This window comes from Patiria miniata, unplaced genomic scaffold (assembly GCF_015706575.1).
Source record: "Patiria miniata isolate m_02_andy unplaced genomic scaffold, ASM1570657v1 HiC_scaffold_1, whole genome shotgun sequence".
Classification (NCBI taxonomy): Eukaryota; Metazoa; Echinodermata; class Asteroidea; order Valvatida; family Asterinidae; genus Patiria; species Patiria miniata.
The window spans coordinates 36,726,177-36,752,471 of NW_024037047.1; the positions used below are offsets into that span (position 1 = coordinate 36,726,177).

General features: G+C 40.9%; 2 protein-coding genes across 2 annotated transcripts in view; both read left to right on the forward strand.

Moving 5' to 3' along the window:
- LOC119733278 overlaps positions 1-15,957 on the forward strand; it is a 73,006-nt gene extending 57,049 nt beyond the window's left edge. Inside the window, exons 27-43 of the mRNA XM_038206875.1 lie at positions 566-746; positions 1,324-1,490; positions 3,874-4,001; positions 4,545-4,782; positions 5,404-5,584; positions 6,138-6,384; positions 7,088-7,208; positions 7,347-7,525; positions 9,168-9,327; positions 9,694-9,918; positions 10,829-10,917; positions 11,225-11,342; positions 11,579-11,769; positions 12,884-13,082; positions 13,688-13,794; positions 14,792-14,972; positions 15,944-15,957. Of these exons, the coding sequence (XP_038062803.1) occupies positions 566-746; positions 1,324-1,490; positions 3,874-4,001; positions 4,545-4,782; positions 5,404-5,584; positions 6,138-6,384; positions 7,088-7,208; positions 7,347-7,525; positions 9,168-9,327; positions 9,694-9,918; positions 10,829-10,917; positions 11,225-11,342; positions 11,579-11,769; positions 12,884-13,082; positions 13,688-13,794; positions 14,792-14,972; positions 15,944-15,957 (2,726 nt within the window). The remainder of the gene's footprint in view (positions 1-565; positions 747-1,323; positions 1,491-3,873; positions 4,002-4,544; positions 4,783-5,403; positions 5,585-6,137; positions 6,385-7,087; positions 7,209-7,346; positions 7,526-9,167; positions 9,328-9,693; positions 9,919-10,828; positions 10,918-11,224; positions 11,343-11,578; positions 11,770-12,883; positions 13,083-13,687; positions 13,795-14,791; positions 14,973-15,943) is intronic.
- Positions 14,795-26,295, forward strand: part of LOC119729578 — a 41,284-nt gene continuing 29,783 nt past the window's right edge. Inside the window, exons 1-10 of the mRNA XM_038202195.1 lie at positions 14,795-14,972; positions 16,266-16,970; positions 17,524-17,793; positions 18,276-18,548; positions 19,126-19,416; positions 20,744-20,847; positions 21,378-21,590; positions 22,033-22,207; positions 22,809-22,957; positions 24,664-24,780. Coding sequence (XP_038058123.1) covers positions 16,337-16,970; positions 17,524-17,793; positions 18,276-18,548; positions 19,126-19,416; positions 20,744-20,847; positions 21,378-21,590; positions 22,033-22,207; positions 22,809-22,957; positions 24,664-24,780 — 2,226 coding nt within the window. The 5' untranslated portion in view covers positions 14,795-14,972; positions 16,266-16,336. The remainder of the gene's footprint in view (positions 14,973-16,265; positions 16,971-17,523; positions 17,794-18,275; positions 18,549-19,125; positions 19,417-20,743; positions 20,848-21,377; positions 21,591-22,032; positions 22,208-22,808; positions 22,958-24,663; positions 24,781-26,295) is intronic.

A 26,295-nucleotide genomic window follows, 5' to 3' on the forward strand; every position in this document is an offset into this window, starting at 1 on the left:
GCCGGATACTGTGGCATTCATTCCTGTAATAAAGTCGGAATATTTTAGAGCATGAGAGAGATAATTAACAGTTGTGGCCGATGGCATGTTACATTTGAACTGACAATAACAGTTGTGAACATTCATTCCACAATTTTGCAAAGAAGAAGAAGTAATGGTTTATGTTCGATAAATTTCATCTTTGTCAATAATCGATGACCATTACACTGAAAATCACTGAATCACAGCGATACACTGCCAAAAATGGTTTTGTTATTTGAAACAAACTTATTTATAAGAGATATTTCATGTCCTATACACTCCCCAGACTTTTGTTCTTGGGAGTTAATAATGAAGTTTTTGTTGAAGCAAGCATTAATTTAAAATTGAAAAATGCAAGAAAATCACTTCTTACAACATGTACAATACAGTAATTGTTAATAGTCAGCTATATTAATGTTTCACAAACTGAATGCCCAACTACAGTCCAAGATACCAATGGAAGCCTTATTCAAGTTTTAAAACTTCAGACTTATTTCCACAAAATGATCAAATGGTGAGTAATGCAAATTATCTTGCTCAACAGATGGTGCATATTACATCACTGTGCGTGCTCTCAACAAGGTAGAGTTTGGCGGTCCTATGGCACTCACTGTGTGTCACAGCACCCCTCTGATTATTGATAATACTCCGCCCATCATTTATAGCATCGATGACATCACCTATGACTCGTCCATTGGTAGAATTGGATTGCAGGTTAATGCAATGTGAGTTATTTTGTTTTCAACTTTGAACAAAACTTGAAGGTTAGTCAGGTGGTGAATCAATCAGTTTGAAATTTGTGGTAGTACTATGGTAGTAGTTGTGTATGGTACTGAGAAGAACAAGTGAATTTAAATTTGGACACATTGCACTGTTCAGCTTCAGACACTGTCTGTGCATGCTTTGTTGGTGGTTGGGTGGGTAAGTGGGTGGGTTGGTTAGTGGACAGTTTACTCGGCCCATTCTATCCGGGTGTATTATACTGTTTCCATGCCAGGTGTGTATAGCCGTTTTGATGACACTGATGCGCATGTGTCTAATTTGCATATTAGATCACGCCCCATTGCATTGCAAATTTGCAGTCGTATGGCTCAGTTATATGGCTATGTTATAAAAAAATAACATGTTAATGTTTTGTTCTTACATTATGCAATGAACCAACAACTAATTTTCATAACCAATTACTGTGGTGGTGGCATTTAAGTGTTTGTCATCTCTCTCCTTTTGTTAATCTTCAAGGGATTCTTTTGCTGGAGTCCATAATAATAACATTCTTAACTTTCTTTGTTTGAAATTGAGCAGCGATCCTGAGTCCCATCTGTTTGAGTATCACCTAGCAGCAGGCAGGACACCCAGGGATAAATCACTGCGTGATTGGGAGGCTCACGTCTTGGCTGAACAGCTCTACATGGACTTCAAGATACCCAATGGCATACCCTGCTGGGTTAAAGTCAGAGCAGTCAACAATGGTAAGAAGACTTATGATCAGATGAAATTGGTTTCGTTTCTGCAATAATAACTGTGGACAGCTGTAGCCAGGGTTCTCACCATAGGGAAGGGTGAGTTGGGGGGGGGGTTGAGATTTCTGTTAAACCTGTCATGCCTGTGGATGATGGTGCTAGTATGGGTAACTGTTACAGCTACATGTATATTATTATTCGGTATTATTGGGCTAATTCGCCACACACAATGTAACCTGCTAGGTGCATCCAGGTTTGCTAATAAACGAAACAAAAGCTTGAAACTTTATGTCTTTTTGGCGAGCTGCGAAGCAGATGCGAGCCTATGTAATACCAATTTCCGTCCATCTGTCCGGGCGCCCGTCTGTCCGTCCGTCCGTCCGTCCGTCCGTCCGTCTGTCCGGCCGTCCGCGTTCAGATAAAAATGTTGAAGTTTTTGGTTTTAGTTAACTTGGGGAAAAAAATTAAATGCAGTTGTCATGTATCATCTCTAGGCCTATAACTTCAGTTAGGTTCATATCATTGCAGTAAATTTTATGATTTTATTGAGGAACTTTAATTCAAGGAAATGTTAAAGTTTTTAATTGTTACATGTACATGTATACCGGTATAACATGTACATGTGTGTATACCGGTATAACATGTACATGTACACTATGCATTTTGGGGATGTGCATGATCTTCTGGTTTGATCTTTTAGTTTATGGGGTTGGAGTAGGGATGGGGTAGGGGAGGGCGGGGTGGGGTGGGTTGGGGGATAGGGTTGGAGTTAGGGTTTGTGTGAGTAGGATGAGTAGGGGAGCTAGGATGGGTGGGGCGGGGCGGGGCGGGTTGGGGTGGGGTGGGGTGGGGAGAGGGGTTGGAATACTGGGTTTGGGTGGGGTGGGGATTTGTAGGGGTGGGGTGGGAACAGGTAGGGAGAGACAGGTAGGGGGAGACAGGTAGGGAGAGGATGGGCATGGATGTAGGGGTTGGGTTAGGAGGGGGTTGGGCAGGGGGCGGGATATAGGATCGGAGTAGGGGTTGGGTTGGGGATGTGTAGGGATGGGTTGTTGTAGGGGTTGGATAAGGGGAGGGGGCAGTATATAGGGATCAGAGTAGGGGTTGCATGGGGTCAGGTGGGGATGTATGGGTGGGGGAATGGGGTGGGCGGGATATTGGAATTCGAGTAAGGGTTAGGGTGGGGATGTGTAGGGTGGGTAAGGACAGATAGGGGAAGATAGGGTAGGTGGGTGTAGGGGGTTGGGGTAGGGGAGGGTACGGGTCAGGGGAGGGGGAAGGAGATAGGGATTGGAGTTTGGGTGGGGTTGGGATGTGTAGGTGATAGGGTGGGGATGGTTAGGGGAGGATGGAATGGGTGTGGGTAGGGGGTTGGGAGGGGGAGGGGGCGGGTTGGGGATTGGGTAAGATTTTTGGATGGGGTAAGGTTTGGGGGAGGTGGTGATGGTGCTGTGTCTACATGTACATGTATGCCCGTTCTTGTTCTGCATTTGTGGCGACTACACAAGATTTTTCCCATGGTAATACAAGTATGGGGAGCAGAAGACACTGTTGGGGCTGCAAAAATCCACAACTGGGTCCTAATTACCCTAACAATGGAAAACTCCCCCATAATACAGTGACGGCTAACCTATATACACATGTATTTATTAGGTAATCTGTTGACTTTTTATGTTGACATTTAAAAAGTGACCCCTACACCTAGGCACATCAACAAGAATCCTGATCCCCTTCCATCATGCCCATCCCCAACCCTACCTTCAGCCTCCCTTCCTGCCTTGGACAGCGAGCCATGGCGGCTTCGCCGTTCTAGTTTTTTTTTAGAAATGGCTATTTGCATGTGGGTTTGTATTTGAAACCAATGCATAAAATGAAGCTGATACACCCAAAATGTAAACGATCAAATTCGTCAACGAGTGTTCTAATTTTCTCAAAACACACAATGCCCTCTTTTCCCATGTATGAAACTGCACTTGTGTTTGGTATGTAGCAGCATATCTTGTACTCTGGCATTTCAATAGAGCATTTCATTCCTTATTATTTCAATATATATTGTGTGAGCTCAACATGCCTGCACCCTGGACGTGCTTGAAAGTATTGTATATAAAGGAATAAGGAGTTAATGCTCTAGTGTAATAATAAAGCTCAGTGGGGGAACCTGGGATGAGGGACTCGACAGGTTTTTGCATCTTGTACCGGTAGAATGTGATAAGGACATCATGCACCCAGGTGAGAGAGGAATGGAAAGTGGCCTATGCGAACTGTTTTGGTGCATTGTGCTCAGTCAAGGCACAGTTTACATGACCGACTTTCAGTGTGTAGTCCAACGTCTTGCGACGTAATTGTTGTGGTTTTCTTAAACAGTACCTGTGTTTGTCTTTGTCTTCTTCAGTTGACCTGCGCACCATAGACCATGCTGATGAGCCAATTCTCGTAGACGACACTCCGCCAATTGCTGGAGACTTGTTTGATGGACCCTACGCTGGTAAAGATCTCGTGTTTACCAAAGACAGAAATGAGGTAAATGGACTGACTCTCTGAGTAAATTATACTAATGTACAGTTATGGAGTACACGTATTCACCCAACTGAAGCTGATGGTGCTGGGATACATTTTACATTGGGTTTTACCCTTCGCCGACATATTTATAAACACTGTATACTCCTTGCTGTCTAAGGGCTTGCAAGAAAAGAAAAAAAGTAGGATTACCTAAAAGGGGCTCAAACCCATGACCTCCTGCTTACTGTTGCAGAGGCCCTGCCAGCTTGCTGGGGCCAGCTAGCTGGTTCAGTTCTAATGTATACAGTTCATTTCTACAAAGTTGGAGTTTTTCCTTTGAGTTGTACGGCACAACTGCATGCCTCAGGTTCTTGCAGCCAGAGTAAAAGGGATGATTTGGGGAATGTGTAATTAGAAAGTGATTGATGTGAACTTGAATGCAGACAAAATTAAAGTGATTGTTTAGCTTCTACAAAATATTACGTGTTTAACATTGTTAGCTTATTTTTACCTGATTAGTAGATTATGTGTAATTTAATTCTTTGTTCTTGCTTTGGTGCTTAGATTTGTGCTAATTGGCACAATTGGTATGACCCTGAGTCTGGGATCTTCTCCTACCTGTGGGTGGTAGGCACCCAGCCTGGCCTGAGTAACGTGGTAGACTTTGTCAAAGTGTCTCGTCGAGAGCACAGTGCCTGCTCTGGCTATGTGACCCTACAGCACGGGGAGATGTACTACTCAACTCTTACAGCCTTCCATGGTGGATATGATAAACTCAACGTGTCAGCTTCATCAGATGGAGGTGAATGTCATTGTCAATACATTGTCACTGTGACCATTGTCAAAATAGTAATTATTGTCATCGTCATTAAAGCATCATCGTCATTGTCTAGGCCATTGCTGTCACAGTCACCATTGTTACCACTTCATCATTATCACCACCATCATCCCCATTAAAATCACAGTCATTCTCATTGTCATCACTATGCCATTATCACCATTGCTGTCAAATTATCAAAAACATCATTGTCATCATAAATGTCTGTTTATTTTCATCACCATTACCAGTTACTGGCAATCTTATTCTGCTGATATAAGGATGTGTCTGTAATATCATGGTTTCGGCATCATCATTTTCATACTCACAATCATCATACATGTACTAATCATAATTAAGTTTTATGTCAATCCTCTATCCTCGCAGAAATTGGTGAACTTAACCCACCCAAAAATATGGTGGTTGTGGTGGTGTCGAAAACATGTATTTTGTGGCCAGGGCTTTGTTTTTGACATTTACATAAAACTGTGAATAGCCGTAATTGCAAACAAAAATCGCTCATTTCAGACACAGCCCATTGTCATCATATTAATATTATCAGTCATATGGGTCATGTATTGATGTCTCTTTTTTTTATCATTTCAGTGACTGTGGATCTGACTCCACCGATACAAGGTAGTGTCTATGATGGCTTACTACCAGGACCTACAGATCTAGACTTCTCCTCAAAGCCAGCCACAGTGGAGGCTCAGTGGCAAGGATTCTCTGATCCTGAGTCTGGTATCGAAGACTACCAGGTTACAGTCTATCGCAAGCATGATGGCAGGTGAAGATTAGCTTGAAAGAATTGGACTTCCATTTAATTATATAAATTTGCTGTTCTTTGATATTGAATGGGAAAGTTTTTTTTTGAGGAAATGTTTAAATTTTACTGGCTACTTATGTGGTAGATGTGTACATACACTTCTAGCAGAGGGTAGTTGCGATATAACTGGTTGGAGTGCTGTGGTCCAGTGGCCAGGGTGTCCGAATTGTGTGCAATGGTACTTTGGTTTGAACCCCGAGGGAAACTTGATGCTTGTGTTCTTGGGCAAGACACTTTATACTGCCATTGCCTCTTTCCACCCAGGAGTATAAATGGATACCTGTGAGGATAGAGACTAATTTGGACTGATCTTGAGCTGCTGAAGAAAAATGGTCTCATGAACAGGGGTACTAATTGTGAAGAATTTTAAGACTTTGGTATATCACGCTGTATAAGCACCACATAGTAATAACTTTTTATTGTGAGAAATCAGGGATTTGTTAAGAAAAGAGGGATTTGTTAAGAAATGAAGGATTTGTCATTTTGATAATTTCATTTTGTTCACACTGTGTAGTGCCAATCACACAACTGACTTTGAAGTCATCCATGAGTCAGAGGCAGTAGGCAGTGAGACATCCTTCATTGAGTGGCATCACTTCCATCTGCATCACAAGGACCAGGTCTATGTCAACCTACGCACCATCAACCAGGCACTGAATCACATCGATACTCCGACGAATGGGTTCTTGGTAGACCTGACTCCTCCAATGTTAAGAACTCTTGGAGATGGGCTGGTAGTGGGTCAAGATGCTGACTTCCAGGTGAGTCAACATGACCTTGTAGGTCCAGGTGTGAATCACATTGATGCTGAAATGAATGGGTTCTTGGTAGACCTGACTCCTGCAATGTTGAGAACTCTAGGAGATGGGCTGGTAGTGGGTCAATATGCTGACTTCCAGGTGAGTCAACATGACCTTGTAGGTCCAGGTGTGAATCACATTGATAATCAAATGAATGGGTTCTTTGTAGACCTTACTCCTCCAATGCTGAAAACTCTTTGAGATGGGCTGGTGGTGGGTTAAGATGCGGACTTCCAGGTGAGTCAGCATCATGATGTAGGTCCAGGTGTGAATCACATTGATACTCCAATGAATGGGTTCTTGGTAGACCTGACTCATCCAATGCTGAGAGCTCTGGGATTTGGGATGGGGTGGAACAAGACGCCGATTATTATCGTTTAGTTTCGGTCTGAAATTAAATTACTTGCCGGATGACGTTGTCGCCATGGTGAATGATATCAATCGAACAACCAACTCTTGAAGATTGGTTGGTGAGTAGTCAAGATACTGACTTGCAGACCTGGTTTCAAAATCATAATTGCAAGTTAAGACTTCTTTCCTGTACCAATTGGCTCTACCTGTTGTTAGTGAGCGCATTCAGCGATGATGGTCAATTACTGAAGTAGAAACCTTCATAGAAGTTAGAGGTAATTTATTTGGATATTTTCTACCTTCACTTCCTTAGTCACATTCTGACAATCTTGCTGTGCATTGGGACTACTTTGATGATGAGTCTGGCATCGAGTCCTTTGAGTTGGCAATCTATGAGATGACAGAAGGGAACAAATACAAGATCTTCCCAGTGGGTAAGTCCTGCTTCCTGTGATCTAGGTGATCAAGTGAAAACATTTAGTCGTAAACATTAACTGTTCTTCTTTGTTTTTACACCTAAATGAATAGCATGTTGTGACTTTTCCCACTTTGTTTGCTTATTTATTTGGCAGACAATAATCCAAATAGCTTTGAATTGATTAATGACATCACGGCTCGATCCCATGTACAAGCTGGGCTGACACTGCAACCAGGGGCCCTGTACGTGACGCGAGTCAAGGCCATGAACCAGGCCAAACTAGTTGCTTCTCATGAAACCAGTGGTATCAAGGTGGATCCTAGCCCTCCTTTGGTGAGTAGAGTTAAGATACAGTAGAATATCGCTGAAATGAACGTGATGTTTCAGTGGGTGATTGTTACCTAGTCTCTGATATTAGATGCGGTAAAATGGGGCACGTGTACCAGCGTGTGTGGGTTGCCATATGGACCTACAACCGCGTGTATGTTGACTGTCATACAGTAAAGTGCACATTGGTGACCGTCAAACGGTAAAGTGCACATTGGTGACTGCCATACAGAAAAGTATTTACAGATTAAGTTATAATGCAAATATTTACCCTAAATAATAAATATAGGGTCTGCGCTTTAAACTTGCAGCGGCTTCTGCTGGACTCCTAGTTGTACGCCAAACTTCTCTTGGTTTAGTCGATAAAATTTATTTACAGGCGTATATTACAATAAGTAGTGTGTCCTTCCACGGGAACAGTCACTGTAAGGAGCAAACACTACCTAATGGTTCCCATTCCCGTATCCGGACACATGTGGCATAAAAATGACAACTAGAAGAAGAACAGTAGACAACTTCAATAAAGCTCTGTCTCTACACAGCGAAGGAGTGGGTGGTGCAAGCACGTGCTCCTGGTTATACTGACGTGTAGAATTGAATGCCCTGCCCTGCCCAGTCCAAAGAACTGAACACAATGGGCAATAGAACTCAACATTTCCTTGGCCACTAGGGCAGAACTTAGAACAAAAAAGGACTAAACTGACTTTTTATTTCTTCGGCCAGGACTGCTTATACCTGTAAGATATGCAGCTGCTGTAGGAATTTCGTTACAAGTGCACTTCCCTGGATTGCTACAAATGCAGGGATTGAGACCTCGAAATAAATTCAAGAAATGGAAAATACATCAAAGAAAGAGGGAGCATGTATATTAACTCACAGAAATCTTCATTAAAGATTTCAATCGTTTCAATTGTTCATTTTATTTTTCGCTGTTCTCTACCGTGATGTTCGGCGTAATCGTGCATTCATTTTGGGAGCCTAATGGGATGCTCATTTTATCTGAATGTTCAATATAGCAGTGTTTGTTATAACGATGTTCTACTGTAATGGGAATAGCAAGAGGTGTTGTGTTCAGAGAAAAACGTCGCTTAACAAATGAGAGAATGGTCCGTTACTCTATTTAAAACAAAACTGAATTTGCTTTCTTCTCAACAGTTAGTTTAGAAAATGTATCCATTCTTGTACCAACTGTTCTCTTTTGTGAATGATAGAAGTTTCCTCACTGAATGTCAAAAGATTAAGTTTGCCATCATCAAGTGTCATAAAATACATACCTGGAAACTGGACAAATTTGACTTTCGCCTTTCACTTGCTTAAAAAATTGGTGTCAAAACTCATGTACATTGCTATTGCAAAATCTTTCATAACTAATCTACTTTTCTGATTGGGACTTCAATTTGGTTTCTGTCACATGTGTGACAAGACCGTGACATACAATGAATGTATGTCGCAAAAGCAGGCCACAGGTGATGAAGCCGCCTTCCCTGCCTAGCAGACAAGGTGAAGCCTTAATTGCTGCATAAAATTTGGAAATGATGATTATGATAATGAATTTAATTTAGTAGAGTTCGGCATACTAATGTGACTTTATTCTTAGTATGGCAAAAAACAGTTTCAAGTCTTTTTTTCCCCTTGATTTTGATTAAAGATGAGATATGTCCGTGGAGGCAATCTGGATGGAGAAGTGGAAGAAATCATCAATGGATATTTGTACCAGAACAGTCTCAGCACCATCCAAGCCTCCTGGCTGGCTATAGATGGAGAGAGTGGCATCAAGAGCTACTGGGTGGCAGTAGGAACAGCTCCAAGTCAGTATAACTTCATCTTCGTTATGCAACAAGCTGGATATATCAGCTGGAAATAGTTAATTAAACATTGTTTCAAGTTAATCTAGTTGAGTCAAACTTGTCTAAAACGAAATTGTATAGTCACATTTTCCTTGTGAGGTGATGATCATCATAGAGTAAGCAGAATTGTAATTGATTCTTTCATATGACACATCTCATGTCCATCACAAGTAAAAATATTTGTAACAAGAGATGAACTACAAACAAACAAATTCCTTTGTCATAGCTCAGTAGCTTGTAACTTGAAACTGAAGGACTTACGATTCTTGTGTGGGGAAATATGAGGATGGTTGTCTGGTATTTTGACAAATGATATTTTTGTTCTAGATTCTGAAGACATCAGACAGTATACCTCCTTGGGCTCTAAGAGCAACGGTGTGCTATCAGACCTGAATCTCCAACTTACTGACCCATCAACATGCAGTGATGAGGCATTCACTGTGGGTTGTCAGCCCGTCTACTACGTGTGTGTCAAGAGTCACAATGGTGCAGGAACATTCAGTGACGTCATTTGCTCCTCACCGATCAGAGTGGTGGAGGAAGATCAAACAGGTTGGTTGTTAAAATTGTAATTTAGGAAAATGTGATATCTGCTTTCACTGAATGCCATGGAAATGTACTTGCTTTCTGCAGTCCTGGTACTTTCAGTCTATGGCAGGCTGCAGCAAGTTGCTTCATTAATAACTTTTAAGCTCTAAAACTCAATCAAACGCACGTATGTACTTCGGTGGACCTTAGTGTTGCCTAATTTTGTTCCTGTTGTTTGGACGTAAAATTGTCCCTGCATATTGTTATTCTTAACCCATACATGTACACAAAATCTGCTCAAATCTAACATCATGCACATGATGTACATTATATTGCTTAAAGGTAGAGTGGATTATTTGCAGCTATCCAAATAGTAGATGGAGACATTTTTGTTGAAAAGCTTACTTGGTTTTAAGATCCCTGTGAAATCACTCTTTCTGGCATGCTGTCATTTTGAAGAAAAACTAAAAGAAGGCCATTTCCAAAGATGAATCAAGTGAAGCAATTTCAGAAATTTTTGTCAGTAGTTGGTTTGTAATTCAGCGAAGCCATGGGTGTGCTCAAGCGTTGACACTACGAACATGCGCGGATGGTTCCTATAATTCGTTGGTTTAGAGCGTGACATTGCGTAGCTGCAATCGGCTGAATGATAATGTGTCGCGGACGCTGATTTCAGGTGCAATTCAAAACATGACTTACCAACTTTGGAATTGAAATCAAGATCCTAAAATAACGGTTTTTTTTGGAATATACAGCATTCACTGAGCTAAAACTTCATCAGGTTAGTTGTTCAACACTCTTATTTAGATTTTGAGCACTTTTGTAACGTCAGACGAAAAATGCACAAATGACAGATGATATACTCTACCGTTAAGGACAGGACCTAATTTGGCTGGACATTCTACTCCCACTCACATTGCAAATTTTTGTGTAGGTTATGTGACTGATGGCCCAAGTATGGTACAGGATATAGATGCACAACACGAGAAAACAACAGTCTCCATCTGGTTTGATGACTTTGAGGTAAAACGTTTCTCTGTATGGCCTTGATCTTTTTATGTATAGTTTAATTTCAGTATGAAAGTATAGCCTAGTAAATCCTTTCAATGCTTTTTAAGCACTTCTTGTAATTGCATAAATCCAAGTCTGTCTAATTTCATCTGTGCATTGTGATATTTCTCAATTTCAAATTGCTCTGTGCTTTTACGTTGTTTTGTACTAATTGCATAGCTCCTTGATTTCTCATTGAACTGAATTTTCATTGGTAAGTATGCATCAATGAAGGAATTATCATTACAAAAAGAGTGATATTTACATTTGTTAACTACAGAGTCAACTGCATGGCATCTCTCACTATGAATGGGCAGTGGGTACAACCCCTGGGGGTGAGGACGTCCAACCTATGACCTCTGATGGAATAGTGCCTGGCAGTGATGACGATGTTCAGGGTATGGTTGCCAATAATACGGTCAAGCAGATTCCAAAGGATGTTTGATTTGCAAGCAGTGTGCATCCTACTGGCAGTCTTTGTATATTGTGATGTGTTATGAAACAATATACAAATGCATTCATATATAATTTATTCATCCAGGATTATGAAACAGAGTGCAGTTGTAAACATCTTTGTTAAAATAGGTGATGCAGAAACTGGGACGTGCAGTGTCATAATTTTGTTTTATCATAGGATTGGCAGGCAAAGGCAAGGCCCAGTCCCCTCTGCCCCTCCAGCATGGAGTGTCTTACTACAGCACACTACGAGCCATCACCAATGCAGACAATGTCTTAGAATCCACCTCCAGTGGCTTCACGGTGGACATCACTGCACCAGAGATTATGATCACTGACCTGGGCCAGTATGATGCAAGCATAGGCCTGGTGAGTGGATTTTGTAGGCTGTCATTTAGCGGAAGTCCAAAATTCTCATCCACATTCTCACTTTACTACATAGTAGTTTCCTAAATTCAACATTCTCAGTTTTTGTACAGAGTTTGTCCTCCATGCAGCAGCGTAGATGGTGCTTCATCACCACTTACAAGAGCCCCAGTATTACACAAGGGACACACCACTTGGCTGAACAGTTTACCACATGTATTGTGTGAAGTTCACTCGGCTTATTTTCATCCGAATATGCACGTACCCATAGCATCTTGGCATTAACATCAGGTGCCATCAGCAATTCATTCAAGAGTCCCTCTCAATGGTGTGAGCCCCATTTTTCTCATTGTGACCATTTAGGGGTACCTGGTTCTTGTGCATACAGTCAATCATCTCTCTGAAGACCCCTCTCCCTCCACAACACTTCTTTCATCAATTTCACAGTTTCTGAAAGTTCACTAATTCCTCAATAATAAATGCACTTTTGGCCTGCATCAATTGGTATCTCTTGACCGCCTGACTCTGGGATTATTTTTGCCAGTAAATGACCTTTTTTAAAAAGACATGATATGTCAGCCAAATTACTTCATTATTAAAGTCGAACACCACAATATTGACCCTTGAGAGTCATTTGTACAACACTTCTCAATGTAACTTCATATTTTGCAACACTCTGATACGTCTGGAATATTGTAGTTGGAATTTTCTAAGTAGCTAACAGTCCACCGCAAGCTTGTATTCTTTTTACTGCATCAGATCGCTCACTGTTTTGTTTTACTTTGTAAAAACCTTTTGAAAGGAGATCCGACGACTCGTTGCTGAATATCAGAAGACCTTTTAATGTGCATAGAATAATTACATAAAATAGTCATCGTGCTATAAATACACCTATAGCGGGTCACACTTACGGCATGTTTTGTGAAATTAATCAAGGGACATATCGCTGCTGAGACACGTCATAGGGATTTGACACGTCACAGTGCTGCGATGCATTGTACGTTACAATGAGTTTCACGAAATTAGGTGCAGGTAAGTAGCAAATCTACGAACTAACAGGACACATTATGTCCAAGGTTCACATTCAGCCATGGCTTAATATTTGCTTTATGAACAGAGCTTAGACGGTGGACTTCACCTGTATCAGTCTAACACAGACTCCATCGATGCCATGTGGGATGTGATTGAAGGAGAAAGTGACATCATGACTACCTATTTCTCCGTGGGTCGCTATCCAGGGCGTGGAGATGTCTTCCCTGTGACTGCAACTAATAAATCCTACATTCCATCAGCGCTGATGACTCCTGCAAACATAGGTATAATTCAACAGTTCTTGCTGGGTGTCGAATCATTTGGCTGGCTTGAATCCTAAAAGTGTCACCAAAGTCATTTGGAGCCAGATGGGAATTTATGCAATTTTTATATCAAAACAAAATTTGTGGGGTTTCCCTTGTTAATTATGCTTTATATTTTACATTGTGTATTGAACTAATGCATACATGGTATCCATGTTACCTTTTTATACATTGATGTATTATTGTTGCGTTGTCTGCAAAGCCCTATTTTTCTTGTATCATTATTTTCTAAGTTGTAATTTGATTTACTGTTTGGTAATGTATGCAGGGCCCAATAGAAACCAGTTTTGACCTGGTAGTACATACATTGGGTAAATATTTGTAGTAGATGAATATAACATTGGCTTGTACTATCAATTTTCATGCTTTACTGTAATTTATGCACAACATGGAAAACCAGTTTTGATGTGGTAGTATATACCTTGGGTAAATATTGGTAGTAAATGAATGGATAAGTATTGGTAGTAAATGAATGGATAAGTGGCTTGTCAATTTTAATGCTTTACCCTAGGCACAACATGACTACCATATGAAGAACTTTATTTCTTTATTTTTGTGTGATCTAGGAGTGCCTAATGTTCTGAGTGTTCAAGCAGTCAACAGTGTTGGGCTGAGAAGAACTGTCTATGCCACAAGTTTGACCGTTGATAATACTCCACCTACTGTCGGACAGGTATGGATTTGTCAACTCTCTTGCTATGACAAACTGATCACATTGACTATTGTTATTATTATTATTATTTATTCGGCCAATATTTGCAACAAACATATACAGAGAATATGACAATGTAACTCCAGAGGAGACAAGATTACAAGTATAAGAAGTCATGAAACAATACAAGTAAGTGTAAACAAAAGCAAGGAGCTATGAATAAAGGCAGCAATTATAATAGGCAAGGTTGTTACAGAATAAGACAAAACAAGAACAGAACAAAACCCAAATTAAGATGGCCAGGATTAATAAAAGTGAACTTAAACACTATGACTCGAAAGCCTATCAATCCAATCCTAAAAGGGAACACGGATCAAATATTATGAAATCTGTGAACAGAGCAATAGTTAATAAAAACAACACACATTCATAAAAACATAAAAATACAAAACTAACAAATTTTTAGGACTATAGCACACAGCATAACACACAGCCTCATTGAAAAGTACATGTAGGCCACCATTTAATTACTGCTCTTATCTCCTTGCTTAGGAACTAAGCGCTTGAACTCACATCAGCATCTGGGAGATGAGGTTAAATGAAAACAAAAAAGTGTATTGAAACTAATGTGATGTAAAAAACCAAAAGATGATGCCAATCCTAGGTATAAGAGAATACACCTCCCCCTGCCCCCTTTGACAAAGAGGAGCGGTGTGTGCCGGGATGGGGTCCATATAGGATCTGAAAAATAAAGAATGCCACTCGAAATCTGCTCCTGTCAACATGACCACAGAACAAAGAAAAAAAGGAATTGAGAAAAGAAGAAGTTTGACATCGCCTGGAATAACAAATTTCTATTGTCTGGAATATTTCTTGATTTCTCCATTCAGAACCCCTGTCATACAAATTTAGATATGGATTGGTATATTACAGTCAATCCATATATCTTTGCAGTACCTTCTCACCAAATGACTTGTTGTTTAACGCTGCACTTTTCCTGTCTGCCGTTACCATTCAGGTTCAGTGTCCTGCCTTCATCCATGCCAATAGCGCCCTCTTGTGTAGTTGGACTGGTTTCTTGGATGCTGAGTCTGGCATTGATCATGTGGTTTTTCTGGTTGGGACGGCCCAGGGACAAAATGACGTGTTCCAGTCGAATGATCTGCCTGGCTACCTCACTCACTACAGTGTTAGAGCAAGTGAGTGACCACCATTTGAACCCAAACATTTAAACGGAAACCTTCTGAGGGCAGGATTCGCCATTAAACTTATTTTTCACCAGCCAGCTGGACTAGTGAAAGAGACTCTTAACTAGTCCGTGGGCTTTCCACTAGTAAACATGTGTTTAATTCTTTAAATAGAATGATTAAACTTGAATGTTATGGAACTAGACTCATAGCCAGAGTGAATAGAGGGCACTATGGCAACATGCTCATTGATAAAACAAAAGCCAGACTGTATGCTAAGAGCGGTTGTTTTTTTTTTGCTTTTATATACATGTACAAAAAGCAGAGCCAGGCGCTGTTCTTCCATTCAAATAATGTCGGCGCAAGATTATGCGGTGCAACGGCATGAAACAATCCAAATGCGCATGATGTGCATTTGGATTCAGTGTCACATTATTGTTTCTAAGACTTGCTTTTTGTTTAATAATAATATTACATATAAAAGTAAATCTACATTTACGGGAAATGAGTCATTTGGGAGACATTCCCATATACGTGTACACAAAAATGTTCCATCTTTAATGTCACCAAACCCCAACTTGACCTTATCGTACCCCCACAAATTTTGATATATATATGTTTTGGACCACAAACAATTGATCTAGCTTATTTGCGACGGTAAAATTTTAGATCTAAATAAGAGCTGTGACATTAGGGAGATATTTAAATGTCTCCCTAATTTCTGTCATCTCCCTAAGGTACCGGTACAGGGTGGATAAAAAAACGAAACCGAGATATTATTGCTAATTGGAACAGAAGTAGGGCACATGTGAATCAAAGAGAGATAGCCTCTGTTGAATGTCCTCTTTAAAATGACACCCTTATCATGTCATTACATTCACGGTTGACTGAGCAGTGACCAACTTTATGAAAGGGTCTATTTAGAGAATTGCACTACTTTTCATGGTGAAATCTCTTTTTTTCCCACCTTTTTTCCCCATCAGTCTGTGACAAATGATGCCACAAAAACCACAATTGAATTGTGGCGCAATTCTCTAAATAGACCCTTTCATAAAATTGGTCACTGCTCAGTCAACCGTGAGTGTAATGACATGATCAGGGTGTCATTTTAAAGAGGAGATTTAACCCTAACAGAGGGTATCTCCCTTTGATTCACATGTGCCCTACTTCTGTTCAAATTAGCAATAATATCTCGTTGTTTTTTTTTTTAATCCACCCTGTATAATTAATGACGACAAAATGCCTTCCAAAGGTATAAAACAGGTGTTATGGTAATCATGGTAATGATAACTTTGAACTTTACAGATCTTAATTTGATTCACAACCAAGTCTACTATGTCACTGTGGAGGCCTTCAATGCTGTCAACCAAAGCACAATGGCATTCTCTGGTCCTATTGAGATTGATGATACACCTCCAACATACGGCCTTGTAGTGGAGCTATCTGGTGTGTATAGCTTCAATTTCAGTGATCCTGTGAACCAACCAGAATGGGAGTGTGCAAGCGAAGAGGAATGCTTGAGCTTGGACGGAGAGTGTCTGGAATCACTTACCCAGCTGCAGATCCTATGGCAACCGTTCACTGACGAAGACACTATGATCACCAAGTATGAGGTTGCCCTGGGCACCTCACCAGGAGGGTCTCAGATCAGACCTTTCTACGAGGTGTCCAAGGACCAGACCTCAGAGCTTATTACCAACATTGATCTGAGCAGTGTCCGTAGAGTCTACGCCACAGTGAGAGGCTACAATGAAGCCGGTCTGACCAGCACCGCCGTGTCCAATGGCATCTATGTCAGCCGGTTCAGTGCTGGACTTCAACCTCTCAGACCATTCCAGGTCAAAGATGGAGTCACCGATGTAGACTTGGAAGACTCAGACTTCCAGACCTCGCTGAATGAGATAAGTGCATCCTGGGATTTCAGCGGGGATCCGTGTCCAATGAAGAAGTATGAATGGGCCATTTACAGAATTGATGGACAGGAGATTCAGCCATTTATCAACATTCTAGGTAATAACACTAGAACGTCTCCAAAATTTGTAACCCCAATCTTATTAAATTTTGCAAATGAAATATGGTGTCGTTGTGGCTAAAGAACAATGTACAAATACGTCCTCATTAAAGTGACAGTTGGGGGAGACCACTGGAACAGACATTTGAACATGTTGCTGACAACGCCTGACACCCACATTAAATACCCTATAGTTTTGTGCTCATTCAGAAGGAAATTAGTCATATGTACGCTACATGTACATGAACCAGTATGTGCACATGATGTGTTCCTTCACTGGGCTTTAGAAAGTGATGTCTTGTCCATTCACAGATAGAGCCTATATCCAGGAGACTATTTCATTATCCGTATGCTTTAAAAAGAGTACTCAGCAAACTCTGCTATTTATTTTGATATATCACACAAGGTTTGAGATTCTGATGGAAATGTACGTTGAGTAGGTAAATATATGAATGTTTAATTGCCTGTGATTTAAAAGTGGCTCTGATGACTGCTGAATTCCAGGGCACAAAATCTAAGGCTAATTTCTGTCTGGTTTCAATTTCAACCTAGAGCGAACCTCAGACACCAACACAGACATTCAAATGACTGATAGTGAGACCTACTACAACCTTGTGAGGGCTACTAATGCCCTTGGCCTGGCCGTCACTGTCCGATCTGATGGAATCACTGTCAAGCGTGATCCCTTGATACCTGGCCAGGTCTATGATGGCCTCCTAGTGGGCTATGATTTGACTTACCAGAAGGAGACTGATAGGATATCAGCAAGCTGGAAGGGCTTTGGACAAGGGACACCAGTTAAAGAAACTATCCATCACACAGGTATGTGTTGACAGATTGAAGGTGGACCGTCTTCTGTTACGGCTTAAAGTCAACTACTTCAGATGGCTAGTAGCTTGAAAAAATGATTAAACCAGAAACAATTTAACTTTACCACTAGCAAAACAAGAAGTGCATTGCTGAAGTATTGCCTTAACATTTTAGTCAGTAGGTCCTGATGTTTAATCAGGAGATTGATAATGATTGGGGCATGTTGACTGAAACGTCAAGTTATCTAACGTTGGTTCTTCTCAAAATAAATTTTCTTGTAAGTCATTCACGAGGTGTGCTGCAAACTTCTCAAAGGTTGTACAGATATACAGAGGTGCACTTTGATGCTTGTATGTAGAGTGAAAAGATTCAAGGACGTGCTTCTACATTTCAGCTTAATACAATACTTTTTAATATTAGCGGACATGCACTGCCATGGCAAAAATCACCTTGACCATCATGACAACTACATCATTGCCCTGAATCCCCTTCAGGAAATGCTGAAGTCACCAAAGACCACATCACAGAGCAAACTGTGGATTACTACGAGGCTGCAGTTGGAACTGACCGTCGCTACCCTAAGACCAGAGACAACGTGGTGCCCTTCACTTATGTTGGACAGAACACAACAGTCACTTTCACTAACCTCAACCGCATGGAACGAGACTCAACATATTACGTAACAGTCAGGGGATATAGTGCTAGCCTTGCCACAGCTGAGGTGACATCAACAGGGATCAATGTTGGTATAGACAGCACAGTGCTTGGTAGGTTGTTCTTCCTCTTGACTTTTCTTCTCCTGTGTTAGGGACATCTAAGCAGAGGGTAAAGTTGACATCAAACATCGGACATTCACTAGCCGTTTACCGTATCTGTCCAAACAAGTTTGTAGTGTAATGACTTTCTAGGTGCTCAAAGTTGCTGTTATCTTTGTCTGAACCTTATCATGAGGCTGTGTTTTGGGAGGTGGGTTGGGGGTTTTTTTACTCTCATTTAGTAGTACAAGGATACCGGTATGTACAGTAGTATTTCAACTGCTCTTGGTAAGACGTAAAATTTGGTATTTTCCACCCAGTTGTTTAGTTCTGTGCAGTTGATCAGTGGAGTTTCAGTCTCATACATACTCTTTTATGTTCATTTTACTCTCACCAGTTCAGAGATAATCCTGTCGTTATTCTTTGCCACAAAATAACAGATACATTTTAGAACTGTCCAACATTTTCTAAACTTGGAACTTGCTTTCTGTATTTTTTTCGTTTGTTTGTTTGTATACAGCTAATTATAAATTGTTTTCTTTACACGGTAGTACAACACTTTTGTTAATTGTCTTTTATATCTGTTCAGGAAGTGAAGTGGAAGTCCCAAAGTATGTAAACTCTGTCTCTGAGGTGCAGCTCATGTGGGCTAAATTTCAATCCACCTTCCCTATCCTGCTGTATTACGTTGGTCTGGGTAAACCATCCACTTCCTCCATCCCACCTGAAGATATGGACTGCCTGGATATGCTGTTACGGACAACACAGGCCCTGGCTACATTCCATGAGAGGTCGATGCATTTTGTAGGCAAAGATACCTTTGTGGAGGTCAAGGGTCTGAATCTGACGCAGGAAGGATCCTACTATGTCACTGTTGTGGGTGGGTGAATACTGTGACTCTATGTGCAGGGTAGATGGGTAGCTTGAGTAAAAAACTTCGAGAGAGAGGATGAGTTGTGAAATATTGACTGTGTGTCATACCGCATTGTTTAACTTCTGTCCAATGAAAGCAAAGTGTTGAAGCCATAGCTGCTGAGTCTCAGAATGAAGCTGATCTCACTTGCCTCAACAATATACGTATTGCATGGCACTTAAAACAATACATTGAAATCTCGATAAGTCAAAACCGTTTAACTTGAAGACCTATTAACTCCAAGTAAGAACTTATTCCCGTCAAAAGAATAGCAAATCATGTATAAACATGCCTGCACTTACTCGAAAGTTCGGACCAGAAACTCCGTTAAGTTGAACTCAAAATCGCCAGGTGCATAAATAAACTTGCGTAATTAGGCCATTCAAGAAATTGGAATCCTTTTGTAAAGTTAAGAAACTTTCACCTCCAAATCAATAAACCCAAACTCGGGTATAGAAAAGCAGCAAAGAGGCTAGCATTCCTTACAACGACCATACAAGCGAACCGTGACCAATCACACAGGAGTCTTTTCATGCGGGGATATGCAGCATACATGATGGCATTGTGATTTGACTCCAACCTGTAACCGCAACAAATCCTGACTCTCGAGCTAGCCTAATCACTATAACGCTGGCCCAAATGCAGCCAGCATGCCGGTGGTCCAAGCGCTGGCTCCTTGCAGTGGCTACATGACCGCATTGGAAAGCACGCCTGGCTTTTCAGTTACCGCAACTGGCCCTGCCAGGCTAGCTGCAGCTTGCATGATAGCGCGCACTCTGTAGATCAAAAAGGACTGGTCACGTGACCTCACATAGGGAAAACCCTGAGCGTGGTGCTTGCGAATCTCGCGATTGCTGGAGACTAGACATCGACAAACGACACAAAATAGAGATTTGCTACACAAAGTTACATAGTTTGAGTGGTTTACTGTTACATTTATCAATACAGCAGACACTTTTATGTAAGAAAAATATCAAATCTGAGTAAAATGATGATTTGTTATTGAAAAAAATACACCATTAAAATCAGTAAAAACAAGGAGAGTGAGCCCATTAATATGTCAGTCATAGGGAGGATGATGATATACGGTGAAAGCCATTCGTGTACATTATACGTTTGCATAATTTGGGAACTTTTGGGAAAAATTGGCAAAATGGTCAATGCATAAATGCATGGGTACATATCCAACACAGATCAAAATCAATAATTTTTTTTTTTTTTTGCATTTAAAAATAAACAAATTGTATTTATCAATAGACAGTAAATTTTTTTGTTCTTGCTACTGTCTTTTTAGGAATGAATGAAGGAGGACAGTGTAACTCCTCCACTAGTTACTTCTCTGTGGATATCACACCACCTATTGAGGGTAGGCTGCGTGTTGGACCTTTCTATGACATGGTAAGTCATCAGGAAATCTGTGTATTGTGTTTCTGTATTTAAATGTCGCATCCTGCCATTAAAGTTTGGCTGCATGCTGGACCATTCTCTTTCATTTTTATTACACCCATTAGGGTAATGAAAAGGCTGTTTTTGTTGTGGTGGTCATGGTATAGTATTCATCAGATCCTCAAAGTTTAAAGAAGCTATACCGTGTTTAAGTTGATATGCAGTGTTGTTCAAACTTATGTGCAGTGTGCATCGAGTTCAAATTGAGTGCCATTGGTCAACTCAAAAGTATTTTAAACAAAGCCATGCTTAAAAAAAATGAATTTTCTTTGAATAGTGAAAAAACATCATTATATCATCAATGATTAGTGTATCTCATCTAGAATCATGTAGAAATTACCAGCATCCTTCTGTGCCTTTTTTCGCCAACGGCATCAACAATATATTTTTTCCTTGCTTATATTTCATGCAAATGACTAAAACCCACCAATCAGACTCATACTGAATTACCTGTCTGTGACTTTTGAATCCTGTATTTGCAGCCTGTTGCCTATACTGACAGCACCGAGTCTGTCTCTGTGGTGTGGGAGGATTACAGAGATGATGAGAGTGGAATCAAGTCCTACAACCTCCGCCTTGTGCAAGCTGCATCATGTAATGAGGATGAGGATAACCTTACTGCGGTAGCCAACCAAGACTGGCTGGTACTCGGCCCAGATATTCAGGATTTCAGATTCGTGGACTTGAACCTAGTTGTGAGTAACAATTAAATTTAATGATTGTAAAAACACATTAGGGTTTGCATATGTTGAATTGTGCTCTGCAAAGGCATATTTTGGATTGATCATTTTGTTGGAATACAAAGTACTTTTCATGCTCTTCAACGTATTCTATTTGTTTTCCTCTTGAAAATGCTACTTGGACATTGACTGACTGACAGTATATCTTAAAGTTATATTCACATGTGCATCACTGAAACAAACGTGTTTGAATTATCAGTCATACTTTGCCAATGCAAATTTTGTCGTAGATTCTGTCAGCTTGTATAGCTTGTATAGCTTATTTGAACAGGGATGTACTGAAGTCTATCACAAGTCCTGACATTGAAATGATTGTCAAGGGCTTGATTTGGAGTGTACTTACAAAATTTACAATTAAGCATTACCACTGATCATATACCATTTCCTTTCTGCACAGACAAACCAGCCCTATTTTGTTCAGCTGTCGGTAGTTAACCATGCAGGAGACAGTATCCTATCCCAAGTAGGACCCGTCTTTGTTGACTCGTCTGAGCCGACAGCAGGACTGGTAGTTGATGGAATGGACTTCAAGATGGACATGACAGACAGCGGAGACAGAAGCCAAGTTACTGGTAAATGGAAAGTGCTACACAATTCAGTTGCTATTCTTGCATGAAAAGTAGAACAAGTTCAAACGTGAACTGTGGTTAACCATAGTTTGACTATTAAACTTTGCTCAAACACTGGTTGAACCATTCTAGTAAACTTTGGAATGTACCGTACAGCACGGTCGTATTACTTGTTGCCACACATATCATAATGTACAGCAGGGAGCCAGAACTCAGAAGTTTTGAGATGACATTTTGACAAGCACTTGACAAGAAATAATTGACTATTGCGCAAACCTTTGATCAGACTTGCTCTGAGGTGGCCTACTTTATAAAATTCATATATGTGGAAAACACCTCCCTTGTCAACACCTTCCTTGTCAACTGGTACATTGTCTTTGGCACACATAGGAATTTTAATGTGACTGAACCTAAACTTTGCATCACACTATGGGCAGTTGAAGTATGGCAGCTATGACAAGCATCTTTCCTACCTCTCTCTTATTCATCATTGAGAGGAAACGTGTATGCTAATCCAATACTTTTTGGTCTTTTAAATTCATAAAGAGGCTGGATGTAATTTCCTTTAAAACTATCTATAATAATTCACATTTTTAATTGACAGGCATAATCTTACACTTGCCCAACCCAGAGGGCCCACCTTGTCCACTGAGAGACATTCCTTTCACTGATCCACAGTGGTCAGCGATGGACTTCAAGGGACTCTGGAACATGAACAGGAAGAAGTGGGACCTGGAGTACCAGTCACAGCAGGTAGGCTTAATCATAAATATCTTCCTGGTGGTGAGTTTGATTGACCCCATGGGTGAGTACCACCTGAGAGATCGTCACGGAGATCAGCAGATGTAGGGGATCAGCAGATGTAGTTATGAAGTCCCTCTGGAAAGCCTCTGATTCCTGCATTTATTATTTACAGATAAGCCCTCAAAAAGAAAACTGTGCCCACTTGTACCAAAATGAACCAAAAGAAGGATAAAAAAGTGAAGTAATGATAAGAATATACATTTTGTGAAGACAAATTACAAATTATTAAGAAAGTTATTTGTCCTTGAGCAGAAGGCCTAGGATCTCCTGGGTTGTCACACACCAGACGAAGGAAACAACAGACACTATTCTTCAGGGTTTCGGAGCTCTAGGCCATTTATTCTTGCCACTTTCTTATACGAGGCTCTCTCTTTATACAACTCACAACTAAAACACATTATACAAAATGTCACACTACTGAGTCGGTGCAGTCCAGCAACAGGTCTCCCTGGCCAAGCAGCAGGGGTCCCATCGCTACGGTTGCACCGTTGGTCCGTGCTGGCACCCTCTGCCGGCAGCCCGGCACCAACGTTACAATACTCTGGCACGGACCTGTGGATCGAGGTAAGAAGCAATGCTACAGAATGCACTCACCCTTTGTTCAGCTCTATCGGCAATGGAATTCACTTGAGACTGAAAGCCCAAGTTCTGGGTAAACCTGACTCCATGTATGTCCAGCTCTTGTACTCGCTGCAATGGCTTGCCACCCATGAATAACTCCAGAGGCTGCTCACTAGGTAGCCGTTGAGTGAGTGACATCACCTTACACATCTCTTGTGCAAACAGAAAATTCCATTTCTGCCCCCGTTCATAGATCTTTTGCACGTCTTCCCTCAGAGAAGAAATGGCATTCTCCTCATAGTAGATCATGCTATCAGCAGCATAGAGACACATAAGGTTGTGCATACATGTATACAATGCTAGCATGTTGCCAGTATTGCTGTATGGAGCTGAAACATCCCTCTTCCCTAAAACCCACTACTCAGCAGCTTTGAAAAAAAGCGATCTTAGAACCATCGAAAGCACAGGACGAGACAGCAGTACTATAAATGAGAAACTGCGACAACTTACCCAGCAGCCTCACATACTGAACACCCTTGCAAGGCGCTGATTCTGTTGGTTTGATCATCTATGCCAACTCCGTTCAAAGTCATCTGAGACTTTTACTCAAAGTCAGTAGGTTGAAAACGTTGTGTCAGCAAGCCTCAAACATGGTAGCAGACCTCAACAAGATAGGAGTTGACTCTGTAACATCAACAAATGCCACCCAGAACAGGCTCAATATGAGGGACTCTGCATGCATGTGCACTTAATACTACATTTGATGTTGGGGTTATATACGTGTATATCTCCATTACCCCTCTCCTTAAGAACGTCGCCTGTGGCACACTGTCAAGTCAAGTCTTTTGTTCTATTTCTTAAGGCACCCCATAATTCCCCTATAACAAGATCAACATTTTGAACAATAAACTCTGTTTCTCATCCAGAGTGTGCTAAATTCCGAGCAGTCGCTAACTTTTATTGACTGCAGCATGTATAGCTTCAAATTTGTACATATATGTATATATTTTTTTCATCAACAGAAATTCTTGGGATATTTTCTGACACACATCTCAAGAATCTTTCAAATAAATCTCTTTGCTGTTGATAACCAGGTACATGCATCTGATGAGAGTGTGATGCTGATTATGGAGAGAGATACAAGAGGGCCTCGTATGCTGTCTGGAGCCTACGTCACCAATGCACAGATTGTAGGGAGCTCGGAATATGAGGTCAGTACTCAGCCAGAAACCTTGAGATATCAGCCCCTCACAGCCATGACATTAGTGGCGTGATTAATTCATGTGAATCAGTAATGTCTTCCAGGATGTTTAGTTTGTCCTAAACAGTTCCTGCAGAGAATGTGCTTCTTTTGCAACATCATCACCATCATCATCACCAGCTAGAGGTCATCCATTTGTGGGGCAAAGCCCTTCTCATGAATACAACATTTAATTGCAATTCATTTCAGTGTTGAAAACAAAAGCTATTGAATAATTTTGTTTACACTTGCCTTCTATTTCCAGCTATTTTTCCATCTCAATGTAAATAGTTTTCCTACATGCTAGATAGCTACAGTTGTAAAGTTCCTAATCAGTCTTTTTAGTCCTGGAGCTAGACTGATTTTAATTAACTTTTAGCACTAAAGGTTTGATAGTACACGTTCCACACCATTGTCTGTCGGGGGGTAGTTCTGAGATTCTTAAGTTACCCTGGGTTAGATTGGGGGTCAGGGGACGAAGGTGACCAGTGAAATTGCACAAAAGTCTTGCTGCATCTTTCATACCAGTACTGGCAGGTGCGCGCATTACACAACCAATAGGAATTGGCATAGACATTATTCTGACGGGTTCTTGGGTGATACTGGTTGGTCGTGCTTGCGGGGGTTATTGCGGCGGCGGTTTCTCGTTTATCACACAATAACGATTAGCCCCTAGACTAGCCCCTGATGTCATGGCTGTGAGGGGCTGATATCTTAAGGTTCTTTAAATCATTCTGAAGAAACTTTATCAGACTTTTTTGTACTCTTAAGTGGCATGTTTGGTATCAGGGGTCAATCTTAACACTTTATTCCAAAAACAGTACTTGTGCACGACATTTTAATTACACTCAAAATTTGTGACACTTGACTTCAACTCTCACATACACACAATGGAAATGATCTGCTATGCCGAATGCCCTAGAATACTTCCTTAACCCCTTTTTTATGCCCCGCGGCGAAGCCGAAGGGGCATACTGTTTCCGCCTTGTCCTTCCGTGGGTGTGTGGGTGGGTGGGTGGGTGTGAGCTTGTCTTACATATGCAGTGTGGACTTCCGAACAAAAGACGTCCACATAATGTAGGTAGCAGCGACGAAGTGTGGACTTGCCCACGTCCACACAGTGTTTCCCCATTTCTGGAAAACAGGTTTAGAGGCATTTTTGGGTTAGGTTTATCTGTAGCAGAATGAAGAGAAACACTAAAGGGAATCATTGAAAAAAAATTGGGTTGTAAGAGTTTTCACAGTTTGAGAAAAATGAGTTTTTCCACTGGTGTTCCTTAACTACACGAAAAGAAAGGAAAGTCCACACTAGGTATGTGAAACAAGTCTGGGTGTGTGGGTGTGTGTGTCCGGACAAATCTTGTCAGCGCGATAACTTGAGAAATACTTAACATATGAACTTCAAATTTGGTTTGTGGATTGTCCTTGGTAATCCTAAGAAGCCTTTTGCATTTGGGGCCGAAAGGTCAAGGGTCAAGGTCACAGT